The sequence below is a fragment of the Symphodus melops genome, assembly GCF_947650265.1.
Source record: "Symphodus melops genome assembly, chromosome: 5".
Taxonomy (NCBI): domain Eukaryota; kingdom Metazoa; phylum Chordata; class Actinopteri; order Labriformes; family Labridae; genus Symphodus; species Symphodus melops.
The window spans coordinates 7,300,860-7,314,706 of record NC_136695.1 but is presented as its reverse complement, the minus strand read 5'-3'; the positions used below and the strand labels follow the sequence as shown (position 1 = coordinate 7,314,706).

At 37.7% G+C, this 13,847-nt stretch overlaps 1 protein-coding gene across 5 annotated transcripts in view; it reads left to right on the top strand.

The window, feature by feature from the left end:
• vps13b (vacuolar protein sorting 13 homolog B) overlaps nucleotides 1–13,847 on the top strand; it is a 265,939-nt gene that overhangs the window by 23,817 nt on the left and 228,275 nt on the right. For 4 of the 5 annotated variants that reach the window (XM_079344752.1, XM_079344753.1, XM_079344751.1 and 1 more), the window contains 7 exons: nucleotides 70–244; nucleotides 4,696–4,967; nucleotides 6,970–7,065; nucleotides 8,586–8,708; nucleotides 9,557–9,694; nucleotides 10,931–11,018; nucleotides 12,814–12,999. In XM_079344752.1, coding sequence (XP_079200878.1) covers nucleotides 70–244; nucleotides 4,696–4,967; nucleotides 6,970–7,065; nucleotides 8,586–8,708; nucleotides 9,557–9,694; nucleotides 10,931–11,018; nucleotides 12,814–12,999 — 1,078 coding nt within the window. Of the gene's footprint in view, nucleotides 1–69; nucleotides 245–4,695; nucleotides 4,968–5,982; nucleotides 6,072–6,969; nucleotides 7,066–8,585; nucleotides 8,709–9,556; nucleotides 9,695–10,930; nucleotides 11,019–12,813; nucleotides 13,000–13,847 lie in introns of those variants that run through there. The other variant, XM_079344755.1, reaches the window with a different exon arrangement.

The window sequence follows — 13,847 nt, the reverse complement described above, 5'->3', positions numbered from 1 at the left end:
TTTAAGTGAAAATATTTCAAAATTTAAACCATCTCTTGTGCTTCTTATCCCCATTTTTTCCCCCTTCAGATCCAGACGATGGTTGAGAGCCTGAAGTTGTCCATTACTGATCAGCAGCTGCCCATGTTTATCCGCATTTTAGAACTGATTATTTCCCTCTACTACGGGGAAATTGGAGGACACAAAGAGGGCGAGGGTGAAGAGGGCAGTGGCCATGCAAACGAGACTGTAACAATATTACCTGGTAAGTGAGGTGTCTTTGGTAGAACAGCGACACATCAATTTCTTTGTCTCTCATTTGTCCTTCATTCTGACTTGTTTCTTTGTCTTTATAGTAGATTGTTTATTATAGGAGAATTGATAACTTTGTTACTGTCAGTGGTAGTTGCATGTGCAAGTTCATTAAGTAAGGGAGATGTTGGTTTAATTATTTCTTCAAATACATTTACACTAACAAAATAAAAAATGCTGGCTTATGAATTAAAAAAAATTAAGACATTCTATAGCCAGTTTCTGTTCCATTAAATTCATTTGGAATTGGATATACCACTGAAATGCAGCTTTTCTGCTTTAGTTGGGTATACTACGGTCCGAGCAGATTAGTAACATTACACTCAAAAGTGTGGTCCAAAGGTCTGAACTGGTTACTTAGCCATCAGACTGTGCAGACAGCTCTGATTTTTTCCCTTACATTGCATCTTTATCTCATGATGTTTTGCTTGTTGCCTTGATGCCTCTAGGAGCTGCATCCTTGCATATATACTGCTTTTTGTTCCTAAATGGGACATTAAGCATCACTTTGACTACTCCTCTTGCTCCAAATAAAATCCAAGTGTGTAACTCGACACACTGTTGTCATCGGGCCTGATCCCCTTCATGTGGTAGGAGAGAAAGGAGCATGAAAGGAAGTGACAGGAATGTCACACACAATCCCATGCATACACATAGACTATACTTTTATTATCTTTATTCTGAATGTCTCAACTCTCCCAACTGCTCACTCTTCTAAATTCGTCTTTTTTAGCACCAGAAGCAAATGAATGTGCAAAGGAAAGGGTGGGCAGAGGGGAAGAAGGCAGCCCATCACAATACAGACCATTCGCTCTTTACACTCCGTGCTTGTTGGCCTTGGACTTTTGCTTTGAGTTGGCGCAGCTTTCATTTCAGTGTCCAATGCCAGATGTGAGAGTCTGTGTCATGCTACGGCTATGTAGAGGCTCTGAGAATGAATTAGTATCCCATCACAAAAATATACAAGAAGGGACGAGCTTGTGGAACTGTGGAAGTGCCCCCAGATCTTATTATGCTGGAAGTAATTGACAAGAAAAGAAGCTGAAGAGGGTCAAGGGGCTATTGTCTGTGCTTGTACAGTAATAGGCTGGTGTTCGTATCTTAGGTGGTAATTAGGCCTTTTGAATTAATTATTATTTATAATTTTTTTCTCTTAACTAACACATAGAGCCTTTTCCATTTATATATTTTTTATTGTCTTACAAAACGCATATATTTTGACTTTTCTGAACAACACATTTGTTTATAGTGAAGTGTAGATTGTGGGAAACTATCATTAGCTACTGTTACATGGCCACTGATTGAAATCAATTTGACAAAGGTATTTGATTAGCTTTGTTGAATCATCTACAGTTATTATCTTTCAGTACCAACAATGTCTCTGTACATGCCTCTTTGGAAGGTGCTTATACAGCAAAGTAGTTGTGTTGGTATTGTGTTGCCCTTACATTAGCAGCAGCTCACTCAATGATATATAAACAACGTATGTTCCTAGTCTAGTAGGAAGGGTTACAGTAGCTATAAAATATAGACGTTTTACCTCTTGGTTTAAAAGGCCCTCAACCACAGGGTTTTCTTTGGAGTTCACTTATTCTGATATTGTGATGGTTTTTTAAAAAAAAAACATTTAGGTTGCCGAAAATGAATTGTAAGTTACAGTCCGATCCTCTAACCAACATAATGTTGCGCATGTCGATTATTTTGATTATTTTTTGAGGGCAGACTCACAACGACATGTACAATCTGCTACATGGAAGCAATGTTGGTTGTTTGGAGACATTTTGTATTTAGGAGAGAAGCCAACACTGAACAAAAAGAAATCCAATGTAAACACTGCGGAAAACAGTTTTCTAATGCTTTGAGTTCAGATTGAAATATCCAATTCATAATCACAAAATAGTTAATCAGATATGCTCTCTTTCAATCGCTGAAGTGTGTGCAAAATGTGTGTTTGTTTGTGTGAGTGAACATTTATGTCTCTGTGTATAAGCATAAGCTGTACACAGGTACAGGCATGTATAGGACTGAGTGTTTTTTTTTTTTTATATCCTTTATGAGCGACACCAAAACTTTTTGGATTGGTAGGGAACATTACACTTGTCTCGACCTCAGGCCACAGGCTATCCTTCCTCCTTAAACCTCATATGGCTCCCTTATGCTACTCCAATGACGTGACAGGGCCTCTTTTCATTAAACTTTAAGCTTTTTAATATTGGTGTGAAGATGTGGAGGCCATCGAGTTTAGAAGACTATTGCCATGGATGAACAGCTTTTAAACCCACAGAGGGTTTAACATTTTCCTGCCTTGACTTTTCAAAAGAATTTAAAAAACATTTTTATGTTCAAGTGAAACAATATGTTACTAAAATGTACTTACATGTTCCTTTCTTTATAGCAGAATACTGTAGCTTATGCACCGTATTGTGACAATATGGAGAAGTACTCCAAGTGATGAATACACGGGTCATAATCTTAATTGTCTAAAATTATTTTAGTGTTGGTCAGGTAACCAGCCAACAACCCCTTCTAAACATGGAGAGACATCTACTGGCCTGCGAGGGCACTGCCTCTCTCGTTCACAGTATCAGTGTCACTAAGCTTTACTCACTTACAACACCCTCTCCCTTGTTAAATGGGATGTAACCCACTGCCTGGAAACTTGTATGAATGCACACCAACCATGACAAATTCCATATCAAATCTGAGCTTCTGAACTCTGTTTATGGATAAATGCATGGCATGATAAGGTTGAACATTTATTGATTTTGAGTTGTAAAGAAGTCCTGTCAAGCTTCTGCTCTTCTGATGTTGCAGAGTGACAGGATTGAATGTGTGCCACACCTGTGTGGTCACAGTTCTCCACTCCACTGCAGCATGCATTTAGGCCAGTCTACTTTCTTCTCTGGGAATTTTTCACTCAATCCTTTGGATTAATACTTCAAAGTCTCCTGAAGCCAGTCTGTTTTGATCACTTGGTAATTGTCCTTTAATTTTGATTGCCTCGAAATTCAAATGTAGGCTTCGTCAGGCTATGATGTGAAGCGAAAGGGATTAACTTGTCGAGCTGACACCTCAAAGGCTCCACTGAGTGAAAACAAAAAGGGAAAAATGGAAAGCAGATTGGGACTGAGAGATGGGGTTTTGGGTGTAAAAAGATTCTCAGCTGCCAATTCGCAAAGTGAAAGATTTAATTAAAATATGTCATAATTTCACCGCCTTGGCCTCTGGGATTCTTAAGCTGTGACCTCACGGACAATATTGTTTTCTCACAGAGGATGTGAGGCCGCAAGGAATGGGATTACACATTCTTGTGTATTGACATCAGCTTCCCCTCTACTGATTTGTACAGAAACACACACGATGGGATTAGTTCAGAGGTCGGAATAAGGGACTGAGGCGGTGCGTGGAGGTTTGGGGAACATAAGTAACTTCAAATAGTCTGTTGAAAACAGGGAGGGACACTCATGCTAGACTTGTATTGTTTTCAAAATTCTTACTGAAGCCTCTCTTTGTTTCATCCTCCACTTACTGCATGAACCTCATCATGTTTTGTGAGGCATGTTCTTACAGTGGCCCGTCGTGCAGTCAATCCTTTGCACCCTACCTCCTCCCGCTATTATTTCTGGTAATAGGATTGGTTCCTCCTTCACCTGCACCATTTGGCAATTTTGGCACTTTTGATTATTGCTTAAAGCGACCTATATCCCCTGATTTCAGTTTAGTGGCCTTTCAACAAATATATCCCACAATTTCTCACTGCTTGCCTATATAAAGGCTGTGTATTAAGTCAGACTTATACAGCTCTGGCCATAATGATTCCGGCTGACAGGATGTGCCCTCTTCCACAGCACGCACTTTCTCACACAACTTGCATGCTGGAACTAACGTGGAACTGCCTCGCTCGGTTTTGTTTTTGTAGTTGACAGCTAAAGCATATTGCTTATTAAATGACCTCAAGGCATCGACTTTGCGTGCATTGGGCACATATACCTCCATTCTATTCTCTATTCTCTGTATTTGACTAGTTTACGTTCCGAGCCTGCGTCTTTATATTGATTTATCTGTTGCAGTAGAGCTTACTAAGTGGGGATTGGATGTTTTTCTGAACAATGATTTAGATAACTATAAATTTGCATGCACTCCTGTGTACAAATGCAAAATGTTAATGTTTTTGATAATGGACCTCTTTCTTTTAGTATTCTTCTGTTTGGATGTTTTTTCCTCCCTATTATGCTTTGTTTCTATTTTGTGTATTCTATATTGTCTTTCTAGGTTTGACAGTTAGCATCAGAACTGTCAGAATATTTAAAGTGTTTTAAAAGAGATCTTTGTTGGACTTTCCTTATTCCTTTTCAAATTGGACTTGCATGTGCATTGTAATTAACATAGACTTATTCACTTTAGGGATGGATGTGGATATGGAAAGCCAAAAGACTGGCCAGTACTCAACTCCAGATCTCTACACTCCATCTGGCAGTCTTGAAGAGAACGAGGGTTGGGTGTCCTGGGCTTGGTCCTTTGTCCCAGCCATCGTAGGCGCAGAAGATGAAAGTGAGGAAGGCCTCTACCTGCAAAGAGAGACAAGAGGCAACTACAACAACCCCCAACAGCATGCATCCAAAGACCCTATTGTTTCCATCGGCTTTTACTGCACCAAAGCTTCTGTGACCTTCAAGGTAGTTGGGTGTTGATTTTTTTAAATCTCATTTCCAAATAACTTGAACTGATGCATGAGAACTGTTATCGTGCTTCATATTTACAGTCATATAGTGTCAATGAGAATAAGAGATGGCTGAACTATAGTGAGTGAATGAGAACTTGAACAGATGTCCTTTGTAACGTTTGGACAGAAGATTATTTTATTGTAAAATGTTTTATTGTAAAAACATGCAGGGGAGGGGGGGGGGGAAATGACAACAGTGTTTCATGTTGTTTTAGAACAACCTTTTTAAAAATGAAATGTGTTAATCAACATATTTAAACACATTCCAATCTTTTTTCTTCTTTTTGCGGTACAGTAGAGGATAGTGTAACCTCGAGCTGGTGTCTTGGGTCAATCTTATGTTTTAAACATAACACAATGACTGTTTAGAAATCGATCTCAAATGTTAATCCCTCCTGTTAACTCAGAATAGCTGGAATTCATCTTTGTTTCCCTTTGGGTTTAGGCTCTCTCATTTCTCCTCGTCTGCACGTGTGTTTTTTGTGTGTGTGTGTGTGTGTGTGTGTTTTAACTTGACAGCATGTATGACCAGCGAGTGGGAGGTATGGTATGTTTGAGGCTTTCTAAAAATGTTTGAGTGGTTTCTGTATTGTTTAAGTTCTTTTAATCAATTAATTGCCTCTTGTCTGAGTAATAGCAAACATCTGAGAGGAGAGTTCTTGTCTTTTTCCTACAAGGAAGTATTTAAGGGAATTTGATATCTTTGAACAGCCACTGAGACAAGAGGTATTTTTACAATGTTGACATACTACCATTAAAATCTGTTTGATCAGACAAATTAGCAATACACTAAATGACTTCTGCAAACGCAGTGCATGTTGTAATACTAACCACTTGTTCCCCTTTTTCCCTTCTGCATCAATTCCAATTTAATTGTCTGCCAGTATTATCTATTCATTTATTAAAATATAAAACTTATGTTAATTTTCAATTTCAGGAACTTTTTTACATTCATTTCTTTGTCCTGTGGCAAATTTGAAGAAAAGGGGGAAGTGAGCGAGGGTGAGAAAGGATACTTCAGATTCAAAATTGAGAGGACTTTATTAATCCAAGGCAGGCAAGTCACAGCTCCATTAGTTGGGATGATAAGGAAAATCACGTTTTTGCACTGCACCTCCTTCCCATGATTAATAATAGAACAAAAGTATTTAGTTTTGTCAACCCTCAACCTTTTAAAACCTTTCCTCTCTCTAATGCCTCCACGGTATCTCTTCACACAAAAATCCTCTTATATCAATTTACCTAAATTCAAAGACATGTATTGTTTCTCTCTAGATGTTAAGCACTGAGCTTGATTCAGGGTTTACTCTATTCCTCACAAGCCAGAAAGGGGGCTCCCCTAAAAACAGATAAAAATTGGTTTCACGTGGCTTGATGAATGCCTTTGCCTACAGTCAACACTAAAAAGGCTTAAAGCTGGCATATGGTTTCTGATCTGAAGGCTTCATACAGCTGCTTTATCAATGGAACTCAGGGTACACACAGCCACACTCGATACATTTACATTTTTACCCCAACTATTGCCTGAAACAAAACTGAATTTTCCCTTTTTGTATACCAAAAGTTTTAACTTAACATTTTCTAACACACAAAGTCTTTTTTCACTTGAACACTTCAACTCAGAGACTTGATGTATTAGTTATGAGCATTTTTATTTTATTTTATTGCACAATGTAAGTTTTATATCAATAATTGACCCAAAGCCTTAGCTGTGGAAATAATAATAGATTGTTAAAAAGCCTCCACTTTTGCCATAGTTAGTCATATGAGAACTAGTAAAGTATTTGACATCTAAAACTTATATTTGAGAATTTTTGAACAATTTATGTTTTTTCTGTTCACGCTGTTAACAAACGGCAAAGGACTTTGAGTTTTTCATCTTTTGTTATTGGACTAAATATTAAGTACTTTAAATTGGTTTTCAGTAGATTTGGTTTATCTGCTTTTTCTTTCAGCTGACAGAAACCCAGTCAGAGAGCAGCTACTACAGCCCTCAGAAAGTCAAGTCCAGAGAGGTCCTGTGTCTGGAGCAAGAGGGAATCACAATTGAGGTAGGATCAGATGATTTATTATTTTCATTCTCAGGAAGCCACATAAGCTCACCTGGGTCTGCACCATGCGTTAAAACTGAGTCCTAACCAAAGAAGCACAGTTTTATTTCCAGCACAGGTTCTTTGCTTCATGTCTTCCATTTTCTCTCCCTCGAATTGTTTTTGATTCCTTTTATTAACTTGCTTAACTAGGGTTTTAAACCCTCTCAAGGACTCTTTGACCATGGTGGATCTATGTCTGAGTCCATCCCAAGATCATCTATTTATTCTCTGCAAAGAGTTTGAATGCATAAATCACTTCCTGGTTGTGTTATGAGGAGCCTGTTACATTAATAGCTGCACTGTATTTGAAGTTTGAAGTGTGAAGTTTATTTTGAATCATGTGTACAGAACAGAGTATTCACACAAGAAAACAATCAAAAATGTACATATATATTATATTTGTCTGTATAAATAAAATTAAATGAAAAGAACAATGTATATCATATGTCACATCATATGTATATATACATTTATATATGTATTTAAGTAAAATATAAGTACACTGTATTAATAACTAAACTGTTTTTTCTTTTCCTTTTTAGTTGTCTTTATTTCTATCATTATGTTTTTTAAAGGCTCCCGCTTAAAGTTGTTTCAAATGAGCATTTTGCAGAAAACACTAAAAGCAGTGTATCAGGAACTTGTGTGTGCTTTAATGTTACAGCACCAATCTTACTGTATATCCATGTTAAATAAAAAATCAAATAAATACAGGTTCATTTGACCAAATTTTAAAGCTCCAATTTCTATAATTTATGCTTGCTTGAACAAATTGAGAGCAGTTTGAACTGGAACCGAAAGAGCACGAGTGTTGAAAGGCAAAAGTGATGGCTAGTAAAACAGGGAAATCTAGGCCTTGTAATTATTGTGTGGTGAAACATAAAGTTTATATGATTGTCTGGCTGAAGCAAAGGCACAGTGAGGGAGAGAGAAACACTCTTGCTGGTTACTGGGGCTACTGAACTGCTACCACACAGTCATACACAACCCACTCTCAGGGGAAAATTAAAGCTGTCTGACCCACTCTTTTTTTTACAATCTAAGGATTCCAAAAACTGAGCAGCACAGCAGCCAGTGTAGCCTTAAACAGGTTGTTGTGAAGATTCCTGTTTGAAATACTTGAAAAGATTGAGCTCTCAACTGTTTATTTATTATGCTTCATCGTGATGTTTAATGTTAATCAAGTTCAATACTTTAAAGGTTTTGTTGCCTGATGTCAGAAAAGTTACATCCTAGAGTTATATTCTTGTGTAAAAGACAGGAGAGGAGTCTCCCCTCAAATGTCTTAACACTCTGGCTTAAAGTACTAATGATAGCTGGAATCAGTGAATTCTTTTCTTTATTACTGTACAGTCCTGTTTTTCTTGCACTGGTTGAAATGACTTCTGAGTTCATTCAGAATCTATGTTGTTTATCTTTTAGATCACAATAGATATGCAATTTGAATTCTGGTTAAAATCATTTTTTTTTTGTCCCAGGTTCTGATGATGGGGGAGCCCTTCTTTAATTGTCAGATTGGCTTTGTTGGCTGCCGGGCCCTCTGCCTGAAAGGTATCATGGGAGTAAGGGATTTTGAAGACAACATGAACCGACGAGAAGAGGTAAAAAGAAATAACAAAAGTTAATTTAAAAGCCTTAAAGCAAGTAAATTTTCACCTGCAATACGTCCCCTGGTGCCTCGATTGCTCCCAAAAGCTTTCAGGTGGTCTGATTTCTTTCATTAAGAGATTGAACCGCAAATAAGTTTGAATCATGTAATCTAAGTTTCCCACTTACTTAACCAGTCTGTAGTCTTCGCTTCAATCTATTTCTAGGACAATACTTCAGGAGTCACGAACAAATACAGTTTGTGCTGTGTGATTTCATTTGCATTTTATTTTTCCAAGCTTTAGGTTTTGCTTACTCGTAGTGTGTCACTTTAAAGGAGCAATATGTCACTCTGACACTTAGCTTAAGATCGGTGTTACAGTCCAAATTAAAGAAATTGGAAAGAGTCCCCCCCCCCCCCCTCGCTTGCCAGTTTCCTTGATTTGCTATGATAACTGGTCTCGTATTTTGGAAATACAGGGGCATCCAAAACGCCTGTAATTGGGTAATTTAACACCATCTATTTTCTCTGGTTAAAACAAATATACACCATTCAGGACTGGAATCAGAGCTTAGAAGGAGGACATACTGGTTGCTGCACTGTTAGCAGATAAGCCAGTATAGCATGTTTTCTTCTAGTTTGATGGTATGAGAATGGTAATTTAATGATTTGATTCAGTAGATATATTACATATTGCTCCTTCAAATAAATGACTCAAAATGAACATACATCTACATAACGTTAATTTATGAAGGATGGGCTGGATTGTTTTTGTGATCCTATATTTCTTAAACTTCTTTGCATCCTCCCCTTCATACCTGTTCATAATTTGATGCTTTGCTTTTCTCTGCATCTCCACAGGATGCAGTGTTCTTCAGCTGTGGGGAAAGCCTGAGCAGTAAAGGAATGACCTACCTTACCAACTCCCTCTTTGACTACCGCAGTCCAGAGAACAACGGAGTCAGGGCTGAGTTCATTCTTGATGCCACTAATCACAAGGTTATAAAGAGTTTCTATCCTAAAGACATCTCTTTTTACATTAAAACATGGTTTTCTTTTATAATCAGAGATTCAGATGCCTGCCACTGCCAAACAGTGAACAAAACATGTTGTCAGACATAAATTAGTATGGCCATATGGTATTATTACTTTAGGTCTTCTATAGTTTTTGTCCGAAAAGAAAGCTATTACCATACAATAGACTAAATAAACTATAATTTGCCCTTTTAACTGAAATATTGCCTTACCTCAATAAATCATATTTAAATCAGTTCCACTGAGATCATTTGTCGTTCACCCGTCAGCTCGCTGCAGTAGTGGAATTTGGCCACTATGTAAATAGTAGTGTTACAGCGGTTATCCAAGATAACTCTTTGCTCCCTTCATCAGCCATCACAGCTCGAGTGTTGACTTTGCTCAGAAACAGTCATGACCCTCAATGAAGCAATTGTTTGGACATCCATCCATCCATCTAACGGTACTTGAAAGTCAAAGAGTTTAGTGTTAATTCATTAGCCGCTTCGAAACCAGCAAATGGCTTTGATCCAAAAGCATGCCAAAGCCATCAGAGGTCCTCTAATAAATGTTACTTATTAACCCGACGATGTGATAAAGCTCTATTTAGAGTATTAGTGGATTAGTCTGCCATAGGGCTGTTTGAAGGAAGTGCAGTTCCTCTTTGTTTGTTTCTTGCTTATTCGTTGTCTTTGTTCACAAGTGGTTTCATGTTCAGTACAAGTGTGAAAGAAAACCAATGATGATGAGTAATTATGTTTTAACAATAAACAATTACCCAGTTCGAGCTAACATGCAATAAATACCCACTTTTGCTAAGTTAGATCTTTTTAAAAAAACTATTTCAGGGTTTTACATTTGTAATTTATAAATGCATTCTATATCATTTTCTTGCCTTGAAAAGTTGCACATTGCTTTATGAATACTTCAACTAAACATTTCTGACATAGTCCCAGTCAGAGTATTTGAATTGGTTATACATTCTTATAAGAATGTAAGATGTTTATTTTAAGTAACACCCAAGCATCAATTTAATGAAACTTTACTTCCCTTTTTAAGTAGGTTGTTTCTCATAAATCAATCCGTCAGTAAGCCTTTCTTTCTCTGATTTGACCCCTTTTGCTGCATCCAACATGACCTCAGTCACTGCCACTCTTAAATGCTATCTGCTTGTTTGCTTTGTTTTGGCCATATTTACCTAACACTGCTTTTGTTTGACAGGAGACCTACACGGAGATAGTGGGCTTGCAGCGCTTTGGTGCTTTCTACATGGATTATCTCTACACAATGGAGAACAGCAGTGGCAAGGGTATTGTCTTATTCATTCATTCCTCCTTGAGAAAACGTGTTTGTTCACCTCACCATCTCTTTAATATATCTGCAGTGTTCTTCCTCTCTCTGCCTTCACCTTTTTTTCTTTCTATTTTATATTCTTTGTCTTTTCATCTTTCTTGTCTCACCTCTCTGTCCTCTATTTAATATCGCTGTAGAGACTTAAAAACTAGCTTGTCTTTATTTGAGTAACAAGCATCTGGTCCTTGACCCTTCCTGTCCTCTATCTCACCCCAAACTTGCCTTGAGGGCAACTGTCAGAAGTGTTTAGTCTGTGCTGACACATATTTGACTTTCTTTCTCCCTGTTGCTTGTTGAAACCTTGTTTCCCCCAGTCGCCTTACCTGTAAGCTCTTGAGAAAGTGAATAGGCTTCTCTTGCCTAATTAGATGTCACTCTTCCTGCCAGACATGCTAAAATGGGCAAGATTTCTTTTTTTCTAACCAAAGCTCCATTAAGAAATACAGCTCTTTACCATTTAAATGTAATATGTATCAAATGTCTCTAAAAGCTGCTCTCTGTGAAAGTTTCACCATGACAACCAACTGAAATTCAAGTTTTGAGAACACTCTCGATTTAAATTAATCCATTTCATTGTCAGTTGGAATATGTGAAACAGGATAGTGGCCTAATGGCCTGCGTTGAACTACGGTAATCGTTTTGCATATTCAGTATGGTGTGAGGTGACTATGCTTGGTGAACACATTTTTTGATGAAATTAGTAAGTTTGCCTCCTCTATATTTAACAAGAAACATCATCTAACTGAACCTATTCTCAACCGGAACAGTTACTTGAATTCATTAGTCGTCCAATGTAAACTGTTCTCTTTCACTTACCCCATCTTTGTCTCTTTCATTTGAATTCTCTCAGTCTTTACCTCTTCCTGACTAAGCTATTGTTTCCCTCTACTGTCAGTAACAGATAAGAATCTTAATTAAAAAATACATTGATACTGTCATTCTGAGCTGTCAGAGATGACTCTGACAGTAGGATAAGTGTCATTACCTACTCTTGCGGGACAAGCGTAGTTACTTTTGCCGATTGGAATGCTTCTCTTCTGTCAGTGTTTCTCTTTTTCTCTGACGTGGACCAGATCCAGTGTCAACCAAACAAATTAGTTTTCACTGCCAAGGGACTTGACATAAACTCTCAGCCAACCTAAAATCTAACAAACCTCAGGACACAGTAACAATTGACTTCACATTTGAGTTAGATCGATTTCAGTGAATAGATTCGGCCAAATCCTTATTTTACTGACCGCGCATATTTGATGCAAAGGTGAAATGTAAAAGGAATGAAAAAGGTTTTGACCTTTTGTCCTCTCTCTGCCTAACTGTAATTTATCTTCCCACTTCTTTTAAGTAAACCTCAGCAACAGGAACCTGCAATGAATGAGGCGACAGCTGTGTGAAAGAACTGGACATTTGGAATATTCATAATTTTAAGGGGTTCACAGCTCTGTGAGCTGCTCCTTACTGCTGCATTATAACACTCGCGTTTTCTTATGCTTTAGCAGATCAGACGTGAAGATTGTTTACCTAGGATATCTGGATTTTGTTTATTTTGTTTAAGGTTTATTTTTGGGCTTTTTGTACTTTTATTTAGAAAGGACAGTGGATAGAAGCAGAAATGGATTACACAGACTTTTGTCTTTTGAAATGTAACTTGAAAAGTGACTGACAGACGAATTGACACGATAAAAGCACATATAGTATGTGCTCCCATATTATACATATTTTAAAGTATTTTTTGTGTGTGTGCTTCTTTAAAGACTCCCAGGACTCCTCTATAGTGAGTATGGAGGAGGTTGTACCCACTGTTCAAGAGACATCCATAAAGAGGCTGGTTGTGGGACCACTGGATGTTAGACTTCACAGCAGCGCTGTCCACCGCATCCTCAAGATGGTCACCTGTGCCATGGACCACGAGTATGAACCCTACTGCAAGCCAGGGGAAGGTCAGTCTTCTCAAGGTCCCACTTGTCTTGTCTCTTTTACTGGGCTGACTTACGGCGCTAACAGTCAACCGCTAGCAACTATTAGTTTTCTGTATTGCCTTTATTCAGCTAACTTCACCATGTATTCAACTGTCGATTTGCTTGTTTTCAGTCATCATTTACTATATTCACTTGACTTTTTACTTCTTTTACTGTCTCCTATCTGTCCTGTTATTTATAACCAGAGCAGATTAGACATTACAGTATCATCATCCTTTTTTTTTTTAATTTCATTTCAAAACTCATCTTTCAACACACAGTTGTACATGAAAGCAATGACCTTTTGGACCACATGAGGGAGGATAAGCCAAACACCTTTTGTTAGTGATCCCCTGCACAGCTATTCGTGAGCTCATCTCGGGGATGTTGTGAAACAATGTGGAATGTGTGTCTGTGTGTAATATCTATAGCAATAACTCTCATTTATACGAAACAATAACATCCTTTGGTTTCGGTTGTTTGAGCATCTGCGATAGATAATAGATGATGTGGTAATTACTGCCAAGCAAAGCCCAATAGGTCAGTGTGTTCTTTTTGTTTCTATATGTGGCTGTGCTCTCTGGTATTTTCAGGAGAAGGTTTAGTGTAGTCAGACTCCCAAGTCGTTATCAGAAACTGAGAAGAGATCAAATAAAGCGTTCTAACAATGTTTCTGTGACAGATTGAGTGTAACATGTATAACATTTTGTCATTCATTTTCAGTAGTTAAAGCACTTACTGCAGGAAATGGGTTTATTATTATTTATTTTAAAAGATTTATTTTAAGGTTTTTAGGCCACAGTTTCGAGCAGGGACAGTGGATAGAATCA